Source organism: Cebus imitator, unplaced genomic scaffold, assembly GCF_001604975.1.
Source record: "Cebus imitator isolate Cc_AM_T3 unplaced genomic scaffold, Cebus_imitator-1.0 Scaffold27, whole genome shotgun sequence".
Lineage (NCBI taxonomy): Eukaryota > Metazoa > Chordata > Mammalia > Primates > Cebidae > Cebus > Cebus imitator.
Window position 1 is genome coordinate 1,959,624 of NW_016107342.1, and position 9,875 is coordinate 1,969,498.

Consider the following 9,875-nt stretch of genomic DNA (forward strand, 5'->3'; position numbering starts at 1 on the left):
AATTTGTTCAATAACAATATTTGAGATCAACATATAACTGCTCAGTTATGTTTTAATAAATAAATAATGCTATGTTCACATAATGGAATACTATACTCAAAATGTGCATATAATTTTTTAATGCCATGAGCAAATATAGTATCAAAAAGGAAAAGCAAGGTATAAAATTGTGTTTACTACATAGTCATGGCTATGTTCAAATAAGCATAGTAAAAAGGAAAAAAAAAATTAGTCTACATTACTAGGGTAAGTACCTTTGAGCTACCAGAGTAATAAATTCGGGGGATTATTTTCTAAGTTTTTTGTATATTCAAAAATGTAAATATTTATGTCAAATGTAATTTAAAATATTTAGAGTATTTTATTGTAGTGAAGACCATAGAACTTAAAACTTACTATTTTAACAATTTTTTATCTGTACAATTCAGAGGCATTCAGTAAATCCATATTTTTGTGCAACCGTCTCCCTATTCATCTCCAGAAATTCTTTATCATTCCAGACTGAAACTCTGTACCCATAGCTACTGTTACCCCTCTTCCCAATCCATAGTAACTATCATGCTACTTTCTGAATTCAGTAATGTAGGTATGTCATGTAAGAGTGAAATCATACCGTATTATTCTTTTTTATCTGGCTTATTTCATTTCGCATGTCTTCAAGGTTCATACATGTTGTAACATATATAAAATTTCAAGGCTGGGAGTGGTGGCTCATGCCTGTAATCCCAGCATTTTGGGAGGTCGAGGTGGGAGGATCACCTGAGGTCAAAAGTTCGAGACCAGCCTGACCAATACCAACGAACCCTGTCTCTACCAAAAACACAAAATTAGCCGGGTGTGGTGGCACATGCCTGTAATCTGAGCTACTCAGAAGGCTGAGGCAGGAAAATCGCTTGAATCCTGGAGGTGGAGGTTGTGGTGAACCAAGATTTTGCCATTGTTCTCCACCCTGGGCAACAAGAGTGAAACTCCATCTCAAAAAAAATTTGTTTTCATTCCTTTTTAAGGCTGAATAATATTCTGTTTATGTAAATACTACATTTTGTTTATCATTTCATTTGTGGATGGACATTTGGGTTGCTTCCACATTTTGACCATTGTGAACAATGCTGTTATGGACATTAGTATACGTATATCTGTTTAAGTACATGATTTTAATGTTGAAGTGTATATACCTAAAAGTGGAATCGCTGGATTACATGGTAATTTTATGTTTAATTTTTAGAGGAGCCACCATGGTGTTTTTCACCACGCTGTACCATTTTACAAGCCCACCAGCAGTGTGTAAATTTCTCCATATCCTTAGCATTTTTTACTCACCAAGGTCAACCATTTTATATGGCAATCTTTCTAAAATGTTTCACTCACTTTCCAGCCTTCTTAAAAGAAAAATATTGAATAAAATTTAATGGCTTTTTTCATTTAATGACTTATGCATATTGATGCGACCTTAGAAACTATTGCAACATATCTTTATTTGAGATGGTGCTATGTGCTAGGTACTGTTTTCCATTTATTTCCGTAGAATAGATCAATCCTCTCAAAATTCTGTGAAATATTATCCCCATTTCACAGATAAGTAAATGAGGTACACAGAGGTTTGGTTTTTTGTTTTTGTTTTGAAAAGTTGGGCGCAGTGGCTCATGCCTGTAATCCTAGCACTTTGGGAGGCCGAGGTGGGCTGATCACCTGAGGTTGGTGGTTCAAGACCAACATGGCAAAACCCTATCTCTACTAAAATTACAAAAAATTAGCCAGGTGTGGTAGTGCATGCCTGTAATCCCAGCTCCTTGGGAGGCTAAGGCAAGAGAGCCACTTGAACCTGGGAGGCAGAGGTTGCAGTGAACCAAGATTGTGCCACTGCACTCCAGCCTGCGTGACAGAGCGAGACTCCATCTCAAAAAATAAAATAAAATAAAACAAACAAAAAGAACTTGCCCAAGATTACATGGCAAGTAAGTAAAGACAACGGGATTCAAAGACATGTCTTTATATAGTCTACTTGCCATTTAGACTGCTTGTCTCTAGATTAAATGTCTCCAAACTATTACTTAATGCTCTTAGAAAATCTGTGTATGCTGTTTAACATTCTGTTTTTCCCTTCTCTTGTTACTCTTTGTGGTTGTAAAATCACCTACCCCTAGCCATTTCCTCCTCTTTAGTCCACATGTTGATACTGATATCCTGTCGTTAAGAAAAACAGACAAAGAAATGAGTTAAAACTGTGAAAAATGAGTGTGTAGGTTCTGAGAAAGAATTTGGGGGGATAACCTAAGGGCAAAATATATCAGCTTAGGTATTTAGCTTTTATGATATTTATTTTGGTGGTTCAATAACCTATTTTGGTTATTTCTGGCTTTTTTCTTGTTTCGGCTATGGAATTTACCATTATGAATGGCTTCTGAATAGGAGTTCTTAGTCTTACTCTTACTCCTACTTACATTGTATAATAGAATGTAATTTATTTTTTAAAAAGCTTGTCCCAAAGCAATAAATATCCTTTCAATGTTTGATATTTCCTTTTTTAAAATATCATGTTTTCATAATGTATAATACTTTAATACATAATGTACATAATGCTTAATATTTTCATAATGTACAAAAAGAGTAAATAAAAAATCTTTTGGCATTATCTGGTCCTATTTCAAGGCTATTCAAACTATAGATTACAGCAATCAACCATATCTGCCTGGAATACCCATACAGAATGCATTATAAGCCAAAGATATATTTCCAGAAAGAGTAGGCAAGTGTTTCTGTCCTTGTGTAACATGTATGTTATAAAACACTGAGCCTTTAACTCTCATAAAATCACACCTACCTATTTCCAATGAGGTAGAAGAGGATACTAGTTAAATAAATACAGCAGTTAGTCTTTCTCAGTATCAAAAATCTTTGCTTTAGAGTGAATTACCAGTATGTTCCCCCCATACCATATATTCATTCATTATTCTGGAAATTAAGATTTTCAATGTCAACATTTCTTAAATATTTCTTTTTTCACACTTGTAAGATTCTCTTAAGAAACAGGTGAATAAAAAGAGTAAAACTGAGAGGAAACTGTTTGCTGAAAATACAAAAGGAAAAGATAAATAAAAGGTTTCTGTAAAAGATAAAGATTTCTCTAGCAACACAGATCCCCTTAAGTCAATTGACGAATGAATAAAAAACATAATTTTTGTATGACTACATTTATAATTAATTTCCATCTAAATATTCCAAGTAATTTTATTCAAACAAATCAGATTGGAGGGAAAATAAGGGAAACAATCCCAAGATTGTGTTGAACAAAACCAGAGAGCTGAACTAGCTGATGGGGGAAATATCTATTACCTTGGTCAACAATTTAGAAAAGAAACAAAGTCATAGTGGTACTTTATGTCTTTTAAAAGTGTGCTATCCCTCCCAAAGATCTGATTAAATATAAGACCTCTCCTGGACTCCAAGTTTTGACTGTTTTAACACTGACCTGATTAAAACAGCAATACTCTTAATAGCAATAAATATATTCTGTTAGTGATTCAACTAACATTTTTAGCATCTTGCCATACTGGACCTTACAAATGTACTATAAAGTAACTCTTGGTTTTTGTCACATAAGGAGGGGTTAGTCCCTCTCCATTTGCTTACGCGTAACTTCTATTGAACACACAGCTCTGTACAACTTGACATCCCTAGAGGTGGGCCTCTATTTTCTGACCTTTGACTTTTCTAAATTTCTATTACTTTTCTCTACCATTTATTTCAGGATTACTTTATATTGTCTTAATTGTTGCAACTTTTTTCATGTACACATTATGTTTTATTATCTTAAGGACTATCCGCATTAAGTAAGATAGACTGATTGTATGGTGAGATTTAAGTAAACTCTTACTAATCAATTATTAATAAATTTGTTCAAAGAATAAATTGAGAGTGAGGCATTCTTTAGTTCTAATTAAATTGCGGGAAACTAGAACAATAAGCAGTGAATTGTGGAAGAAGCCCAAGCCTGAGTTTTCAGCTGTTAAACATCCCCCGCAAAATAACAACAGCTGACTGGGTACGGTGGCTCACGCCTGTAGTCCCAGCACTTTGGGAGGCCAAGGGAGGTGAATCACAAGGTCAGGAGATCCAGACCCTCCTAGCTAACACAGTGAAATCCCATCTCTACTAAAACTACAAAAAAATTAGCTGGGCGTGATGGCATACACCTGTAGTCCCAGCTACTGGGGAGGCTGAGGCAGGAAAATCACTTGAACCCGGGAGGCGAAGGTTGCAGTGAGCTGAGATTGACCACTGCACAGCCTGGGCGACAGAGCAAGACTGCCTCTCAAATAAAATAAAATAAAATAACAATAATAACAGCTACTTTAAAACTCGAACTTATTGCAGCTAATATACAATAAACATCAAAAAATGGAAAACTCAGCCAGAAGGCATTTAATTCTATTTTGTGATAGTCATGAAGCAGTGCAAAAACGTTTAAGCAACACTCTGAAGATGGAATAAATGATGTTTTAAGAGACAGAAATAAGAGGATTTATGAAGCAAACAGAATGAAATTAAGAATAGAGTTAAAATGGCAAGACAGCTACTGTTTTCTAGTTTTAATTGATAAATAATTGTACATATTTATGAGGTACAAAGTGATATTTTGATACACGTATACATTGTGGAATGATTAAAGCAGAGTAATTAGCATAGCCATTATCTCAAATTTTTATTAATTATTTGTGGTGAGAACACTTAATAGTAAGTGTATGCCATCGAAAGTTCAAGTTACTGGTTTTCAGCTGTTAAAGCTGAAAGAAAGAGGGAGGGAGGCAGGGAGTAATGGGGAAGAAGAGGGATGGGAAAGAAAATAAAAAAGGGAGCGTGGGAACATGCAATATTCTTTAAGAGTTAAGAAACTTAATCTGGCCGGGCGCGGTGGCTCACACCTATAGTCCCAGCACTTTGGGAGGCCGAGGCAGGTGGATCACGAGGTCAAGAGACCATCCTGGCCAACATGGTGAAACCCCGTCTCTACTAACAATACAAAAAAATAGCTGTGCCTGGTGGCGCGTGCTTGTAATCTCAGCTACTCAGGAGGCTGAGGCAGGAGAATTGCCTGAACCCAGGAGGCGGAGGTTGTGGTGAGCCGAGATCGCGCCATTGCACTCCAGCCTGGGCAACAAGAGCGAAACTCCGTCTCAAAAAAAAAAAAAAAAAGAAAAGAAAAAGAAAATCTGACAGGTTTATACAATTTCATTGAAACCTACAGCAAAATCACGATGGCTGAAACTTCGATCAGGCCCATAAAAACATCTGTTTTTAGTTTAAAATGACTAAGGGTGAAATGCATCAGCTTATGGAAAATGGGGAGGGTTCCCAGCATTTGGCCGGCGTTCTAGATGATGGATGTTGGTGAGCAATTCCTTTAAACAACTGATTTACTGCCAGCGGTCAAAATGCTGGAAGTACATCCAAACACTCATCTGCAATTAAAATTACAAGCAAGTGGTCACTCTGTTCACCTCCTTTACCAGAGAGGTGACCCTGCTCCCGGCAACCACCTCCACCCAAGGGCCACAGAATAACTCCTCCTTCCTCTAACCTCCTTCCCTTGGCCTCAAACCTCATGAGAAAACCTGCCTTGCTCTGTCTTCCAATCGCTTTGATAAAGGAGGCTGGGTGTAGAGCTCTTCTTTCTCCCTCCCTTCCTTTTTACTTTTCCTTCCTTCCTTTCTACCTTCTTCCATGCCTTTCTGTCTTGCCAAATTCATTACTTTGTAAGAAACATTCTCAGATCACCCCCGCTACACTAGAAATCCAACGCAGGCGAGACGGAGTCAAGCGCAGGCGGCAGGCGGGTGGCCTCGGCCAGTACCATCTGGCACCTGCGATTCATCGCCACTTTCCATCCGCCCAGAGGGCAGGGGGGCAGCAGGCAAAAGACACGCAGAGCTGGTGTGTCCCAGTTCCTCTGAAACTTTCAGCTGACCGCACCCTCCCCCCCAAACTCTTTAATCATTCATCAAGTCAGAATAGTACTGTGACCTCTGCCTGGCCTTTGGAGTTTGCAAAAGAAGCAAGCAATAAAAAGGAAGACCAGGTTCGCCCCTTTGCTTCCTCCACTGCCCAAGAGCAGCGCGCAGCGCGGCGGTGCGGCCGCAAGGGGCCGCTGTTCGCTCAGTGCAGCCGCCGCGCCCGCGCCTCCCACGGCGGGGCTGGCCCAGCCCCGCCAAGTTCCAACAGCCCCTAGTCGAGCAAGCGCCGGGAACGAGCACCGCCTGGGCTGGAGCGGACGGCGTTAGAAGAGCCCCGCAGCTGCGCGCGTCGGAGAGGCTCTTGAGAAACTCCCACGGCCCAGGGACTTTCGAAAGCAGAGCGAGGAGCCCTCGCGCGCGCAAGTCTGCGAGTGAGCGCTCAGCCCGGCACCTGTTCCTCCAGCGCCGCCGCCTTCTCACCCCTCGGACCGCGGCGGCCGCCCGCTCCTGCGATGAATCTGGCCCTGGGCAACCAAACCGACGTGGCGGGCCTGTTCCTGGCCAACAGCAGCGAGGCGCTGGAGCGCGCCATGCGCTGCTGCACCCAGGCGTCCGTGGTGACCGACGACGGCTTCGCCGAGGGAGGCCCGGACGAGCGCAGCCTGTACATCATGCGCGTGGTGCAGATCGCAGTCATGTGCGTGCTGTCGCTCACCGTGGTCTTCGGCATCTTCTTCCTCGGCTGCAATCTGCTCATCAAGTCCGAGGGCATGATCAACTTCCTCGTGAAGGACCGGAGACCGTCTAAGGAGGTGGAGGCGGTGGTCGTGGGGCCTTACTGACCCGCCCTCCGCCCCCGCGGCAACCGCTCCCACGCCTGCCCACTTTTCCAGCCCGGCTGTGCCTCTCACCATCAGAGACTGGGCAAAGCAAACCTGTCGGAGTCGATTATTTCTCTTGACTTCCGCCTTTCTGAGAGAAGCGACCGGTTTCTCCCTCGCCCTCTGAAAGTCCTCATGCCTGGCTGTCGGAGGAGAGCGCCCAGACTTCTGGACTCAGCAGAAAGTGACAAGAAGAGGGTGATTAGGGCGCAGAACTTCGGAAGCTGCTACTTGCTTGGAATGCGGGGAGACCGACGGGGCGAAGGCCCTTTTCCACCCGCAGGTGGGCCAAGCTCTGGGGGCAGGTAGAGAGGGCGGGCAGGGGAGAGACCAGTGGCACTGATCGCCTTGTGACCGGAAAAGTGACCTGTTAAAAACCACGCAGCAGACATGATGGGGTCGCACAAATCCGTGTCCGGATGCGCTCTCACTCTTCTCCAGCCCTGGAGGGGAGAGGCGATAAATACCTTTGATTGTAACGTGCTGTTTTAAAAGGTTTTGTGTTTGTTTGCTTGAATACAAATATTTGATGAGTCTTTTTCTGCCCCCGTGGCCTGTTTGCCTGCCTGAGGGGTTAGAGTTTTGTCATTGTGGGAGAAGGGGTGGGGGGAGGGGGAGCCTGCGAATTTGAACGGGGTGCGTTGTTTCTTTTAGTGCATTTCCCACTGGGTCTTTTGGGAGGTGCCTGGCGTTCCTGCTGGCCCTGGGACAAAGACCCAGAATAGAACTCGTAGCTCGTAACTGCACGGTTTACGCCACAAAAGTGCTCTTGACATCCGTGACACCGTTTTGACTTTTTGTTTTTTTCTTAACATTTCCTTAATAAATGCAACATTTAAGCGTTTGGTTCCTGGCCTCCTGGTGGTCATTCTGCGCTCCCCAGCAGGGGGAACCGGGCGGGGGTGAGGAGTCTGGCTCTCGGCCAGGGCAATTCACCTTGGAGAGCTGCGATTCAACTTGTGGATTCCGTGGAGGGGCGAAGGTCTGGGCCAGACGGAGAGGCCCAGGGATGAGTGAGACAGACCCCAGCCTCAGGCACAGGAACCGTCCTAGAAGCAGCATGCTTTATTTTCTCTTATCGTTAATATTTTATATTTCATTTAGTCTCAGATCTCAGGTAGGCTAGACAACAGGAGGGCCCCCGCGGGAAGATTACACTTCCGTGCCAGGCTCCGGCGGGAACACAGGATTACACCACTAATGAAAGGAAGAGACGGCTTGGCCAGCCTTTAGGGAGGGCGTCTCTACCCTAATGAACGTTAGCTAGGCGGCTCTGGGATGCTGCCCATGGTGGGGGAGAAATTATAAAATGCGAGGAAAAGTAGCTGCTAAGGCACACAGTGACGTTAGTGATGTTAATACTCCCTGGGGTAAACCACTGTTACTAAAACATGAGATGCATTATTGTCGTTGCCCTATTACGTTTTCTAACAAAAAGACCAGATTAAGATTCAGCCTGCTCTTTGTAATTGAGTCTGCCCCAGACCAGGCAAAGGGCTCAGAGGAGTTAGCCGAGGTCCTGAATGTGGGAGATGAGTATTAACAACTGCAACTGGGAAGGATGGTTGGAGTAGAGCTACCGATGGCCGTTGACACATTTAAGGCTCAGAAATTCAACAGTGTTAGAAAGAAACGCTTAAAAAATCGTACCTGTGAAAATAACCCAAAGGATACAATAGCTTGGAGCATAAACTTGACAAGAGGTTTTGAGTAGTTTATTTTTATGCCTGGGATAGGATTCTAAATATTTTCAAGATTATAAAGAATCCACTAAGATGCTATAGCAATTAAAATTTCAAAGACTTCACAATGGCAGCTATAAGAGTAACTAAAATCAAATAACAATAAAGTGTTCCATTTACTCAGAAAGAAGCACAACTGGTGTAAACACTGAATGACTCAAAGATTGGGATCAAAAGTTTTGAGTGCCTTTAATGTCATATCCACTATTAAGTGTCCATTTTACTCTCAAGTAAACCTTGCCAGAAATTACAATCTAGGATTTTTTTTTAATGCTAATGGATATCAGGATTGAGAAAAAAGGATTTTGAAGTTTTGCTGGTTGTTCCTGTCTTTAAAACAGAAAACGGTTTGCTTGTTTGTTGTTTTGGTATCTGGCCAGGGGGCAGGGTCAAGAGATAGTCAATAGGTAGTCAGCAGGAGTCTTGAAAGGCAGTTTACTTTTGCTAACTGATAGGACAAGAAATGGCAATGTCTTATTTTGTAGACAGTTTCTGTGGCACCGAGTAAATCTGCTGCCTCCATTTTTCAAAGGGAGAGACAAAGCAGAGCAAGGGATTCTCTGGGACAAAGCAGACGATTAAAATTTAACTCAGGCTGTGGCTGCAACAGCCTCTGAGGGTCCCTTCTTCTGGAAGATTTATTAGCTCACCAGCGAATTCAGTACTCTGGTAGAATTTGATTTGGGATTAAAAAAAACAAATCGGGTAGAGTGTAGGAATCTTGCATTGTACTCTGCTGTGTACAGGTACATGCTTTGAGTTTCAGACATGGGGAGGCGGGAGGAGGGTTCAAACCGACAGGTCAATTTTAAGTTGTATAGAACACATGTTTTCATTTAAAGCAAAAGTCCTGAAAGTTGAGAGAAGAGCCTTCCCAAGGTTGAAGACCTCTATCTTCTCTATCTTGTTTCTCTTCATTTTTATTCACACCTCTTTCTTTCCTCCTCCCTGAACCTCAAAAGCAAAATCTACAGTTTCTCTTTATCTCAATTATCTATATTTATTCTCTTACCCCCAGAAATTGTGATCATCAAACAAACCAGAACCTGCAAAATGTAGGTAGAAAAGGTAGGCGAATACAGCTTTGTAATCTATGATCTATGCACTATAGGGAAATGCACAGTCTGCAGTGCACATAGCCCTGGAGACTATTTCCTGCCAACAACCCTTCTCTTCAGCCCTTAGATCCATTTGTTACTTAGAGAGATGCCAAGTGCTTCTGGTTTTTCTAGATGAGGCAATCTGTGCAAGAAGCTTTTTACACTCTCTATTCCCCGATGGCCACAGAGCAACCACTTTCT

At 42.5% G+C, this 9,875-nt stretch overlaps 1 protein-coding gene across 1 annotated transcript; it reads left to right on the top strand.

Moving 5' to 3' along the window:
- Positions 1-6,205: 6,205 nt before the first annotated feature.
- On the top strand, positions 6,206-7,677 carry RPRM (reprimo, TP53 dependent G2 arrest mediator homolog). Its single transcript, XM_017523195.2, has one exon. It carries the CDS (start codon positions 6,464-6,466, stop codon positions 6,791-6,793), a length of 330 nt encoding a protein of 109 aa, XP_017378684.1. The 5' UTR covers positions 6,206-6,463; the 3' UTR covers positions 6,794-7,677.
- The last annotated feature ends 2,198 nt before the right edge of the window (positions 7,678-9,875 follow it).

What these genes read in the sequence shown, in the direction of transcription:
- RPRM (XM_017523195.2), top strand. Translation starts at nt 6,464, where the DNA reads ATGAATCTGGCCCTGGGCAACCAAACCGACGTGGCGGGCCTGTTCCTG.